The 13,649-nt window shown below is 44.1% G+C and overlaps 1 protein-coding gene across 1 annotated transcript in view; it reads left to right on the forward strand.

The window, feature by feature from the left end:
* TAF3 (TATA-box binding protein associated factor 3) overlaps nt 1–13,278 on the forward strand; it is a 118,836-nt gene extending 105,558 nt beyond the window's left edge. The window contains exons 5-7 of the mRNA XM_043883554.1: nt 7,125–7,380; nt 10,316–10,422; nt 11,343–13,278. Coding sequence (XP_043739489.1) covers nt 7,125–7,380; nt 10,316–10,422; nt 11,343–11,457 — 478 coding nt within the window. The 3' untranslated portion in view covers nt 11,458–13,278. The remainder of the gene's footprint in view (nt 1–7,124; nt 7,381–10,315; nt 10,423–11,342) is intronic.
* Nucleotides 13,279–13,649: the final 371 nt, after the last annotated feature.

Below are 13,649 nucleotides of genomic sequence, written 5' to 3' on the forward strand. Positions count from 1 at the left end.
ATTATTATTACTGACAACAACAAAGAAAATTTCAATCCTTCGCGTCCTATCCTTCCTGTCATTTTATAGGGCTGGCTCATGGTAAAAAATCTGCCTGCCATGCAGGAGAGTTTTGATCTGGGTTTGATCCCTGGGTTGGGAAAATCCCCCTGGAGAAGGGAGTGGCAACCCACTCCAGGATTCTTGCCTGGAGAAGCCCATGGACAGAGGAGCCCTGGCAGGCTGCAGTCATGGAGTTGCAAAGAGTCGGACACGACTGAGCAACTGACACTTTCACTTCAATATTAAAATATTTCCGGAGGGACTTTAGAGGCACAGTGTGATGCTTCTTCCTCTCTGTCCCCGCTCCGGCCTCCTTGTGAGCTGAACACTCACGTCCCTGCCCGACCTCTGTGACGGAGAACCCACACGGGTTGGGTTCAGGGACTCGTCGCTGCAGGGACTGACTGGCCACATCACCCCTGTTTGGATTCACTCTTCGGGGTTCCAGAGCTGCACCTGTCTTCACGGCTTGTCCTTCAGGCTGGTCCAGGAGGGAGCCCAGCATCCCTCCTGACCTTCAGGACCTGTTCCTTCTCCATCCCCACCTTTCCTGGCCCTGACCTCCCCGCCACCTCCTTTGTTACTTCCTCCCACTGTATCTTCTGTTCCCTTCTGGTACCTTCCATTGGGTTCTGCCATCCTAATCCTCATACACACACCCACCAGCCTCCCCTCCAGGTGAGGGAAAGGTCACATAGATGCCTCTTCTCATTTTCACTTTTCAAAACATATTCCTTATATGGACTTTCTTCCAATTTCCACTCCCCCCCCCCCCCCCATTTTATTCCTAAACTCACCACATCCTGGTTTCTGCTCTGGAAACTTTCCTGAAGCTTCTCATTAAGATGATTAAATGCATCCCGAGACAATGCCGCAGCCCTGAGTCTTCATCCTTCCTGTTCAATACATTCTTCCCCCCAAGCCCTTTTTGAAAACCTCCAGTCCTTGTTTTTCATGACACGGTGCTCTCTTTCTCCATCATTGCTTCTGTTTTTCTTTGATCACTTTCTCTTCTTGCCCTTGATCCACCACTCTGTTCTTTCTCCCTAAATTTTCTTTTTTGTTCTTTTCAAAGTTAGGTGATGATGATTCCCAAATCTTTCCTTCCAGCTCAGATTTCTCCCCAAGATGCAGCCTAGTCTGCCCAGTTACCTGCTAGAAAGCCCAAGTGGGAGGACCAGAGAGGCATTTCAAACATGTGCTTAGAATTTTAATCAGTTACTTCTGCTGCTTTAGCCCACAAAGGTGGAAGTACATATTTATGTGTGTGTATTTATCTCTCTGGGCTTCCCTGCTGGCTGAGGGTAAAGAATCTGCCTGCCAAGCAAGAGATACAGGTTTGATCCCTTGGTCAGGATGATCCCCTGGAAGAGGAAATGGCAACCCACTCCAGTATTCTTACCGGGATAGTCCCATGGACAGAGGAGCCTGGTGGGCTACAGTCCGTGGAGTCACAAAAGAGACATGACGTAGCGACTAAAACAACAACAACAACAACATACATCTACATATGTAGCACAGGCTATAAATATATATTGTTTCCATGCTGTTTACAGAGGAAGGTAAAAGTTCATGTAAAGCATGATCATTTTGGATAAAAACACAACAGCTATTATCAAATTTTAGTATATTTTAAAGTAGTAACGTTGGGTTTTCCAAGCACAACCTCAGTCATAACAATATTACAACACTACAGTGAGACACAGATCTTAATCAGACTCTTGTTCATTTTTCTAGTTCACTGAATATCCTCTTCCTGCTTTTAATGTTTTCATATAATTGGGATGTTATTTAACCCTACAGTGAATGAATGAACGAACGAATGAGTGCTTGCTCATCTTTTATAGTTGACTTTCGTACTTTCATGTAAAAGCATCTCATCCTCCTCTGTAGACTCCAGGCCCAGAAAGTGATAAAGGTGAGCTTTCATCAGTGCTGACTCTTCAGTTTCATTTGGTTTGGCTTTTTTTATTGAAGGCACCCTTTCTTTGCTGGAGAGAAGCAGAAGCTTTACTAACATCACAAAATCTTTTACAAGTTCTGACTACGGGGAATTTGGTTTTTTTCCAAGAGAACCCTGGCCTTGTCCTGGACAACATCTTCTTGGTTTTACATGTTTTAAAAATTATTTTGCATTTGAAAAATACTAATTTTGATTATATACATAGTAAAACTGTCAGAAATACACTGTGCAAGTGACAAATTTGGATCAGATGTTGTGTCTTCTCTCAGGAACATAGATACAAACAATCATAACAGAAGGTAGAAAGTGTGAAAGTCTATAAGAGATACATCTCAACTGATCCAGATGTTCAAGTTGATTACTTCCAGCCCAAAAGAATCAGAAAAGACTTGGGTGGAGCTGAATTTGAGGAGAGTCTCAAATGCTGTCCTCCTGAAGTCATTGTGTGTGTGTGGGTGTAGCTGGTTGTGTCACCAACAAGATATACATTGAGGTTCATTCTTTTCTGCTTATTTTTACTCGTAGGCAGTTTTATAACTTAAAATTTCTGAATATGTAAGACATTTCCTTGCCTCCAAAGTTGAGACTGTATAATAAGATGTATTCAGAGAAGTCTTGCTCTCCATCCTATCCTTCCGCTTTTATCCTCATGGCCCTACACCTTACCATTTTTGTTGCTTTTTTAAATTATCTTTTTGTCTATATTTCTGAAAATACTGTTAAGAAATATACATTTTTATTTATCTAAGCACTCTTGTCCTTCTAGACCATTTTACAGATTTTGAACATCTTCTATTAAGTCTAATCACTTGGTGATCTCCTTTGGAAAGGAACACTCTACAATGGCTATATTTTCCTCTAATTACTTCATGCAATCTGTTTCATTTTTCAAATAGGTCATGCCTGAATTAAAAGATAAAATGTTTGCCACTTGGTATGTACTTGGGCTATGACAAGATAAGATGATGTAGTGTTTAGGAGGCAAGCCACGAGCTTGAAGGAGTTAGCTCCGTTCCATTTGCAGCTGCGTGCTAATTATATGAGCACTCAGAGCTGAGCTGTAAGGATCAAGAAGAAGAAGGGTAATGACTGATTTGAAGAATCAACATAACACCAATTCCCATAATTGTCTTTAGGTGTTTGTTCCTTTTGATCACACGTGAAATATGGAAATGACTGTGTTACAGTTTGTTCTTTTAAGTCCTGATGCTCGCAAATATAATTTCTCCTAAATTCTAGGTATTTATTTTTGTTCCTAATTGAGATTAATTAAATACTTGGTATATTAATTTTCTATTTCCACATAACTAATGACCCCAAAACTTAACAGCTAAAGCCATAAACAGGTATTACTTCCCAGTTTCCTGTGGGTCAGGAATTTGGGGTGGTTTTGACTCCGGTCTCCATCAAGCCACTGCCCTGGGCCTCGGCCACTGGAAGGCCTCCCCAGGGCTGGAGAATGGCCTGTGGGCTCACACGTGACTATGGGCTGGAGGCCCCACTGGCCGGTCATGTGGGCGTCTTTCTAAGGCAGATTCAGCATCCTCATGACTTAGCCTCTGGCTTCCCCAGAGCTCTCGATCCGAAAGAGAGCAAGGCAGGAGCTGCAGTGTCTCTCATGACCTCGCCGGCCGTCATGTGTAGTTGTTTTCACAACAGCCCGTTAGCAGCCACCCAAGTCAGACCCGAGTCAGACCCACTCAGGCTGCGAGGAGACTACCCCAGGGCAGCGGGTGCTGCTGGAGGCCACTCTTGGGCCCAGTATTTCTGGGACTTTTAAAAGAAAAGTAAGAAAGCAGAGCTGTGATGTCTTATAACCACTGATGCAGCAGTGCTAGGACGACAACCACCCTAATACATAGTGAAAGCTCAGTGGTCTCTTTTTGGTAAGGAGGGGCTAGTTTACAGTACACCATGGGAGTCTGTTTCATGTGTGTCTTAAAAGATGCACAGAGTTGCTGAGATTGATCAGAGGTTTAAATCTGAAGGAGAAAAGCAAGTTGCAGCTTTATCAAAGTGAGTTTTCTCCAAGACATCAAACAAGTTCCCTGTTGAAAAATTGATGTAAAAAATTCATGGAGGCACTTACAGTAGGTTTTACTTATGGCATCATTTTGTTGCCATTTAAAAATGGCTCTTGGCTTTTAAGGGCGAGTAAGTGAGCTATTGTGAGGGAACTTGTGAACTTCGAGCACTGAGTAGCCTGCCATTTGGACTTTGATGATTCTGATGGCCGGCCTCACAGTGTTTGCACACAGCTGCTGACTAGTGAGGGTCTTTAAACTCCCCCTGGTAGAGTTCTGGGGGTGGGAAGAACAGAGAAGGCAATGTCTGAAAGGAGGAAACAACAAAGGTTGACAGCGAAGACCAGTGGGGACCCAAAATTATTTTTATGATGATCAAATTAGGTTGAAGGATGACAGTTTGTCTTACAACTGAGGAGGAATTATATCATGTGATACCATTATCTATTTTTTTCGATAATGTTCAAAATTAAAGCGATAATAAAAAAAGTTGTTCTTAAAACTCTACCTCCAGTTACCTCAAAAGTAACGGAGCAGCTGGAACCAACAATAGCTTCCAAATTCTCATCAGTTTTCTTGTGGATTTCAAAAGAGTTGGGAAAGGCAAGTCCCTTTGGAGCCTACATAACACCAGTCTGTATGCAGGTCAGGAAGCAACAGTTAGAACTGGACATGGAACAACAGACTGGTTCCAAATAGGAAAAGGAGTACGTCAAGGCTGTATATTGTCACCCTGCTTATTTAACTTACATGCAGAGTACATCATGAGAAACGCTGGGCTGGATGAAGCACAAGCTGGAATCAAGATTGCCGGGAGAAATATCAGTAACCTCAGATATGCAGATGACACCACCTTTATGGCAGAAAGTGAGGAAGAACTAAAGAGCCTCTTGATGAAAGTAAAAGAGGAGAGTGAAAAAGTTGGCTTAAAACTCAACATTCAGAAAACTAAGGTCATAGCATCTGGTCCCATCACTTCATGGCAAATAGATGGAGAAACAGTGGGAAAAGTGAGAGACTTTATTTTCTTGGGCCCTAAAATCACTGCAGATGGTGACTGCAGCCATGAAATTAAAAGGTGCTTGCTCCGTGGAAGGAAAGTTATGACCAACCTAGACAGCATATTAAAAAGCAGAGACATTACTTTGCCAACAAAGGTCTATCTAGTCAAAGCTATGGTTTTTCCAGTAGTCATGTATGGATGTGAGAGTTGGACTATAAAGAAAGCTGAGCATCGAAGAATTGATGCTTTTCAACTGAGGTGTTGGAGAAGACTCTTGAGAGTCTCTTGGACTGCAAGGAGATCCAACCAGTCCACCCTAAAGGAAATCAATCCTGAATATTCATTGGAAGGACTGATGCTGAAGCTGAAACTCCAATACTTTGGTCACCTGATGCAAAGAACTGACTCATTTGAAAAGATCCTGATGCTGGGAAAGATTGAAGCTGGGCAGAGAAGGGGACGACAGAGGATGAGATGGTTGGATGGCATCACTGACTCAATGGACATGAGTTTGAGTAAACTCATGTTTACTCAACATGAGTTGGTGATGGATAGGGAGGCCTGGTGTGCTGCAGCCCATGGGGTTGCAAAGAGTTGGACACGACTGAGTGACTGAACTGAACTGAACTCCAGTCTCATCTCCTAGAAGCAAAAAATTAGTACATATTTTGTCTCATCAACACTGAGTACCCACTTTAGTGTTTTTTCTTTTGCTACTCAGAAAATTTGAATGAGAAATATATATGTGAATATATATATATATATATATCTCAATACGTACCATATTTAAAGGAGTAATTAATTGAACTAGAGTAATTCAATTGAATTGGAGGAATACGCATTTGGAAGGATTATCTTTATAATAGTTATTTTCATGAAAGTGCCATTTCTCTAAATTGGTAAATAAGCAGATTTGTTCAGGTAGGTGTTTCTGAGACCTTAGGTATTGCCCCATAAACTGATCAGCAGTCTGTTTACATCCATTGGCTTCACTGCTAATGCTAAACCATTTTCATGGGTACCATTCACAAGCCTTGAAGGTAAGGGAGACACTAGATCCAAACGGTCCTCTTTAGAAAAAAGAAATGATAATTACGTGACATGACGTAATTAGCTGAAGCCACGGCAGTAATCAGATTGGAGTGTACGAATGTGTCAAACCGACGCATTGTGTGGTCAGACAGACACAAGGCTACCTGTTGGTTATATCTCAGTTGCAAAAACTAAGTGAGGAAAGCTTGTTGCCAACGATAAATAGCATGTGAATTGTTTGTATACTTGAAATGCCTAAAACAGCAGTGGGATGCACTGTTTATGGGTATCTGCAGAAAAAATTCAAAGGACAAAAATATGGAAACACACCTGCTAGCCAGAGGACCGTGGATCCTTCTGGAGGAGGAAAGGAGAGAGACCGGAAATAAATACATTTTCTCTGTACTTGAAATGATATATACAGCCCCCTGCCAAATCTAGGAACTTCGTATAAAAAAAAAAAAAGAAAGAGTTTGAGGACCAAATAGGCAGGTCTCAGTTCAAAGCCTGCCACTTTTACCCAAACTCCTTTCTCTGCTCCTGTTCCCTTGTTTATAAAACAAGGGTCACTGCAGCTTCTTTGACGTTGCCCTGAGGACTGAATGAGGTAATGTGTGGGAAGTACCTAGTATAACACCTACCTGCTTAGAGGTGCTCAGCAACTAGTGCTTTTAAATGCCTTGTGTGAGGTCACACCCCAGCCTGTGGAAGACGTAGAGTTTGACCTCCGACCTCCTGGTTCTGAGCCGAGTTCTTCTTCCCTGGCTTGGGTTCTGTGAAGAAGGCAGTGTTGATGGAGAAGCAGAGCAGCAGGCAGCTCTGACCATGGAAGGGAGCTGGAGCCCCTGCCTGTTTCCTGCTGCCCAGCCTCTCTCCCTGCCCTGGTCGTGGAGCAGCAGCTTGGGCAAGAGCCTTGCAGCCTGAGCTCTGCCTCTCTCTGCTCTCTCCAAAAAGTCTCTCGCTGCTAGAAGAACCAAGCGATTGTGCCATCGTGTTTGTAGCTACCTGGCTTGACTCAACTGTGTGTTTTGATTTTTCCTTTTCTCTCCTTTGTTGACAGCGTCATCAGCAAAGTGGTCCCAGCCCCCGAGGCTAAGCCGGCGCCTTCTCTGAACAGACCCAAGACGCCGCCACCCGCCCCGGCCCCCGCCCCGGCCCCCATGCACGTCACCCCTGCCCCGGTGCCTTTGCCCCTCCTGGCCCCGGCCAGCGCACCCCTCGCCGGGATGCCCGCCCCAGCCCCTGCTGCTTCGGGAGCCGCCAGCTCCAAAGCCCCGGTCCGCAGTGTGGTCACGGAGACGGTCAGCACCTACGTGGTGAGCAGCTTTCTGTTTTGGGGAGTATTTAAGAGAAAGTCAATTAAGAGCTCACTCTTTGCTCATGAAAATGTTTCCAATTAAAAAAGCAGTGTCAGATGGATCATCATTGAATTTCAGAAGCGATTCTTCAGGACTGGAAAGGCATATTCATTGCATTTTCAAGCTTTTGGCTGAAAAGTATTGTGTTAGGATGTCTGCATAGTTAGTCTCCATAAACAATGCCAGAGCATTGTTTTTGTTACGCATCATTGTTTTGGAATATGACTATACACACACACACACACAAACATATATACAGCACAATCGTATAAATATAGAGGTGAATAGTGACAGTCAAGCTCCTCATTGACTTTCTTGATCAAGCAGTGATTCACTTCAGAGAATAATTAGCATGACGTACACACATCTCACAGGCCAGCCGCTGTTTCTGAGCAGGAGTACTAATTATAGTATCTCACTGGCTGAGATCCAGAACATATCTGGGCCTGCAGAATGAATGGAAATGAACCTGTAAACCACAGAACTTCCTGAGTCCAAGCCTGTCTTCAGGTGGAAAAACTCACCTTGACACATGTGTTCACACGGTTGTCATGAGACCGTTTTCTCATGTTTGTGCCCTACTTACTAGTATCAGGTCTAACTGAAGCCCTGAATTCAGTTAAGTAACAAACAGGCTCTTTGGGCTCCGTAGTGTGACTCACGAGCACATGACAAAACGATTTCAGGCACATAGAGGTCCTCAGTGAGCTGACACTGGGGGACCTCCGAGTGTGTAGACTGAGACGTGTCAGCCTGGTGGCGGCTAGGATCTTTCAGAATAGATGTGCTTGGGAAGCGACAGACTCGGACCCCTGCCGTTGACGTCACAAATCATGCAAGTATTACTTTTCTATACGGGCATTTGAAAGGAAATTTCAGTGAATCATTAAGTGTTTGAGGCACTATCATGATACAGAGGATAAGAAGAAAGTCTCAGAAGTCTTCAGAGAGGATATAAAGACATGAACTATTAACAAGAAAATATTAAATTGGCAATTCAAGACAACAATGGAAGACATGGTACAAAGATCTGTGGTCATTAAATCAGTGCATTCAAGGACCAGTTGCCACAGGTGTTTAATTGAGGCCACGTCACCCCAAGATGGGTAAATCGGGGAGGACTTTATGCTTGATCTCCCTGACCTCCATTTCTTCAGCTGTAACCAGGGATTGTTAGACTAAGTGATCCCTGTGGTGTGTTCTAGCTCTAAAAGCTGATTCTCCAGTGGATTTTTGAGTCAACTCCCTGGAGATAGATCAGACTTGCATAGACAGCATAGACGAAAAGCCTCTGTCCCCTCAGAGACATTTTGTAGACAGAAGACAAAATGTGTGATTTGAAGGAAGGACACAGGCTGATTTTGTTGCTGCCCGATCTATGACACTGGAACTGTCACTGACATTCCTTCAGCTCCAGTCTCCCCATTTCTAACCTACCCAAGCACTGTTTAGGAGGATGAAACCAAGTCAGGTGTTTTCGAAAGAGCTTAGTAAACTGCGAGGGGCTGGGCGCTGTAGCAGATTTCTCATGTCGCAGGGTCACGGCCTCCTAATTTCAAGAATCAGCCGCAGGACAGGGCATGCATGGCAGCTTCAGGGCGCAGGTTACTGGGCTGGCCTTCACCCCAGACAGCTGGCACAGGCCGACTGGTGGTCTCTGCTTGAAACTGGAGACTAGGACCGAGTCGGGGATGTGGCTGCCCACAGATTTGTTCAGGAAGCCTTCACAGCCTGTCTGCTCTTGCAGAGACTTTCCAGAATGGCAGACCTTAAAATAGTTAGAATTCCGTGAGTTGGAATGAACCGTCTCTGCCCCCCGTACACCCGTCACACACACAAAAAACCGTTTCTCTCCTGCACATCCAGTCAGCGTTGTATCTGAACGCACCAGGAGAGACTACAGCTTGCAAAATCAATGGAATGAAATTATATGCTGTGTGGTCAGCAAAACTTCAAAAATTAACTCTTAGTTATTGCTGGCTTTTTGAAAGACTGTCAGAGAATTGTCTCTTCCAGATTGGTCTTGTTCATGTGGAATTTGAGGAGGTGGTTCAGTTAGGAATGCTTCTTATTTGGAACTGCTAAGTCAAATCCAGAGCACAGCATATTTGTTGCAAAATAACGTGAAAACGCGTGGCTCTTTGGCCTCCTGCGTCCCTTATTTCATTTGCCCTTTAGTTGATTGTACTTTGCTAAAAATGTCATAAAGGGAATGGAAAGTTACTTAGTAACAACTCTTTTATATCCTTGATCTTATCAGCCAGTTCAGGAGGAGGGTTTGGCTAATAAGTAATAAGGCGATATATGCACATAGGCCGTACTTATTGATTCCAGACCTGTGAATGCAATGGAGGGAACAACGCAGAGTTGAACTAGGTAGCTTTCAGAAGTATCAGGCGTTACTAGTCATTCAGAACCTGTGTGTTTCAGTCTTTCTTTAGATGAAGGTGACTGTAGGTCACATTGCTCACAGAAATGATTATCAAAGGTTTTGTTTTTATGACTTTGAAAAGACAGTTTAAAATAGTCATTAGAAACATCTTGGGAGTTCCCCGATGGCCTAGTAATTAGGACTCGGCACTCCCATTGCCAGGGCCCAGGTTCAATCCCTGGTCAAGGAATTAAGATCTTGCAAGCCATGCAACATGGCCAAAAAAAAAAAAAAAGTAGAAGAAAGGTCTTATCATTGAACTCTAAGGAGCATTTTTTTTTCCATATGATCCCAGGATAGTGAGGACCATGATCACAGCTTTAATAAATTATTAGCTCCTGGGTTTTTCCGTCTGTTCATTTAGTCTGTCAGTTTATTAGCTCCACAGTGTGTAGTAATCCTTATCATGCCCTTTTGGGGATTTCTTTTTTCTCAATGCCTCTCTCGTTTCGCCCACCCCAGATCCGAGACGAGTGGGGAAACCAGATCTGGATCTGTCCCGGCTGCAACAAGCCCGACGATGGGAGCCCCATGATCGGCTGTGACGAATGTGATGACTGGTACCACTGGTGAGTCCCCTGCGGGGCACCGGGGGAGAGGCTCAGGACACGCGTGGCCCCGGCCCATGCAGGCTCATCTCCCAGAGCAGCTCATTTCCTGGGAGGAGCGTCTGGAGCAGAATCCCTGTGCCAAGAGAATGGCATTCGTATTATTTGCAAAAAATTAGTCTTTAGACTGTGGCTCTTCAGCCTAAATTCTGAATGTGTCGCTTAGCTCACGTATTCTTTAGAAAGGGAAAAGGAGATACAGCAGGTTGGTTCCCTTGCCTTTCTTGTCAGTCATTTTCTGTAGCAGCTGTGGAAACACGGAGGGAACCCCGTAAACACCCCCATAAAGTGCAGAAGTAAAGGGGCAGCTGGAGTGGTCTCCACAGCTTCCCCAAACGGAAGGAGCAGCATCAGGGTGCATGCGAACAGTCCTGCTGTTCTATCTTGAAAATATCGGATATGAAAAGATAGGAATCTGCTTAGTCAGGTGCTGTGGGATATCTCTGAGATAAAAACAAAGCCTGGCTCACAGGAATTAGACTATTTCTGGCTGAAAGGATGAATGAGCTCATTAAGGTCTCCAGCAGAGCCTGGGGAAGGGGCTCGTGTAAGGTGATCGCCCACTGGCCCAGCAGGGGTGCAGCCGCATCCTCCGCCAGAGCTGGTGACTTGGGTGTCTGGTAAATGCGCCTTGAAAGTGAAAATCGCTCAGTCGTGTCCGACTCTTTGCGACCCCATGGACTATACAGTCCGTGGAATTCTAGGCCAGAATATTGGAGTGGGTGGTAGCCTTTTCCTCCTCCAGGGGATCTTCCCAACCCAGGGATCGAACCCATACACATAACAGATTATTGAATGATGTCCTGAAAAACGTAGGACAAGAAGATGTGTGTGTCTGAAGCCGGTTTGTCTGACGCTCCTCTCGCTTGGTTCCCGTGTAGGCCCTGCGTGGGCATCATGGCCGCGCCCCCGGAAGAGATGCAGTGGTTCTGCCCCAAGTGCTCGAACAGGAAGAAGGATAAAAAGCACAAGAAGCGGAAGCACCGGGCGCACTGATGCCTGGAGCGGGGCTGCCCCCGCCCGCCGCCACCGCGTCGCCCGCCCGGACGCTGAGCCCGGCCAGACTGAGGACGGAACACACGCCCCCACCCCCGGGGGCTTTGCCGGGGCCCCCGGAGAGGGCCACGTGGTCGCCCCCGCAGAAGAACTCTCACGTGGGGGGGCCTCGCCTCCGTTTCCTATTACCAGTGACAAGTATTATTAATAAAAAGACTATACTCTCTCCTTTCGATTTTCCTCAATTCTCTCCAGGGCCTTTTCCTTAAGGTGTTAGCTGAGAAGATGGCGTGTGGCCCGCCCTGACCGTGCCCGAGGGTGACGTGGGTCGGCTGTATGTGTCTCCAGCCTCCTCCCCTCTGTAGTCAGATAATCGTAATCACATGAAAGAAAACTCGAGGGGGAGTGTCAGTAAATATTTTTGTGATGAAAAATATATGAAGCTTCCCCCACCCCACCCCCTGTTTTTAGTACTAACATGTAAAATGTTCAGGCTTTTTGTGAAATACCTTATATTTTTTAAGAAAAAGGTTTCTATCATGTCCTGTTGGCTCTCGTGCAAGTTGTTTTTGTTGACTCTCTCACCTGTCCTCTCTCTCTCTCTCTCTCTCTCTCTCTCTCTCTCTCTCTCTCTCTCTCTCTCTCTCTCTCGTCGGCGGACTTTGCCCGTTCCTCCAAACTGCTGGTGGTCTTCTCATGGCTTACCCATCTCATCAGCTTGTATGAAACCTCTGCACACAAGGAGATCTCCCCTAATGTAAATAATAAATATTTATGAAGTAGTTATTTTTAAAAATTTTTTTATCGTGTTTAATTCTGGCTTTCTGTGAAAACGCGCTGCGGTTTCAGCCACGTCTGTAATTACCGCTGTACATAAGCAAAGAAGGCTGGAAAAAAAAGAGCCATGCTAAGTTCAGTTCCCTACCTTGAGCTGAACCCTCGCAGAACACGGGGGAGGACCTGAGCAGTTGGAAGGAAAGCAAGGCAATTTAAATCTATGGCTTATGATTTGAAATTGTTATCTCTTCCATTTCTGTAAATTTCTTTTTGTTGACTTCCTTTTGTTTCAAAGGACATGTAGATTGCCCAAAAGTAAAAAAAAAAAAAGAAAAAATACTGTAGCATTTTGTGTTTATATTGTTTTATTTCTGCAAATCTGTTCATTATATTGTGGTTTAAGGCTGAAATGAAGTATATTATGCAATTTTTTTTTAAAGAAAATCATCAAATTTCAGGGTATCACAAAACTTTATTATATTACTATACTGCCCACTATTTATTATATGTTAATAGATGTCTGAGAGATAAACCAAATATTTTATTTTTAATGTAAAACATCAAATTTAATTTTATTAGCATATTTTAGCAACTTTGGAATAAATATGGACTTTTACTTGATTTTGAAATAATCCCAAGTTGGGCCAGTGTAATGGATATCTTGAATGCTAGACTATGGGCTTTGAACCTAATACAAATATATTAATAGAAATTGTGATTTTTTTTTTTAAAATGCCAAGTAAATTGATATTAGTGTATGAATTAATCATATTGAGGTTTTCTGCCGTGAATGTTAAATTGCAGATCAGTGTCACCCTCTCGAGTGCAGTATTTCATTGCCCTCCTTGTTCTAGAAGCCAACATTTTTCTATGCCTACAAAGAAAGCATCTATGTTGAGATACGTGGTTTTGTTCTATTAATTTCAGATCATCCTAAATACTTTATACGATATTTTCACATGCACAGAATCTTCCCCATTAGTGCTTTTTGGAGAGGGATGAGGGTGGGGAAGTGCAAAATAAAGGATTATTGGCTATTTCATAGTTTGCTTTTCCATTTTCTTTACTTAGGATTTAGTTCCTCAAGGCATGGTCAGTGGATCTGACCTTGCCACATCTAAGTGAGCTGGTCACGCCACTGAAATCAGAACGCAGTGCCCATATAGAACTTTGCCCTAGTCCCGCTGTCTGAGAGACCTCAGCCCACAGGACACTGAAGGAATTTCAATCAGTTCGTTGTCTTTTGCTATTTCATGGTTGCTTTCCTAAATCCAGTTCATGATTTTATAAATGGCCTTTGCAATAATAAAACCAAAGAATCATTTTCAGGGGGCCGAAGAGCTCGGGGGATTAGTAATGGAATACAGAGCCTTTCACCTCTGGGTCAGTGAGCTGAATCCAGCCCAGGTCACCAG

The sequence above is a fragment of the Cervus elaphus genome, chromosome 23 (genome assembly GCF_910594005.1).
Source record: "Cervus elaphus chromosome 23, mCerEla1.1, whole genome shotgun sequence".
Classification (NCBI taxonomy): Eukaryota; Metazoa; Chordata; class Mammalia; order Artiodactyla; family Cervidae; genus Cervus; species Cervus elaphus.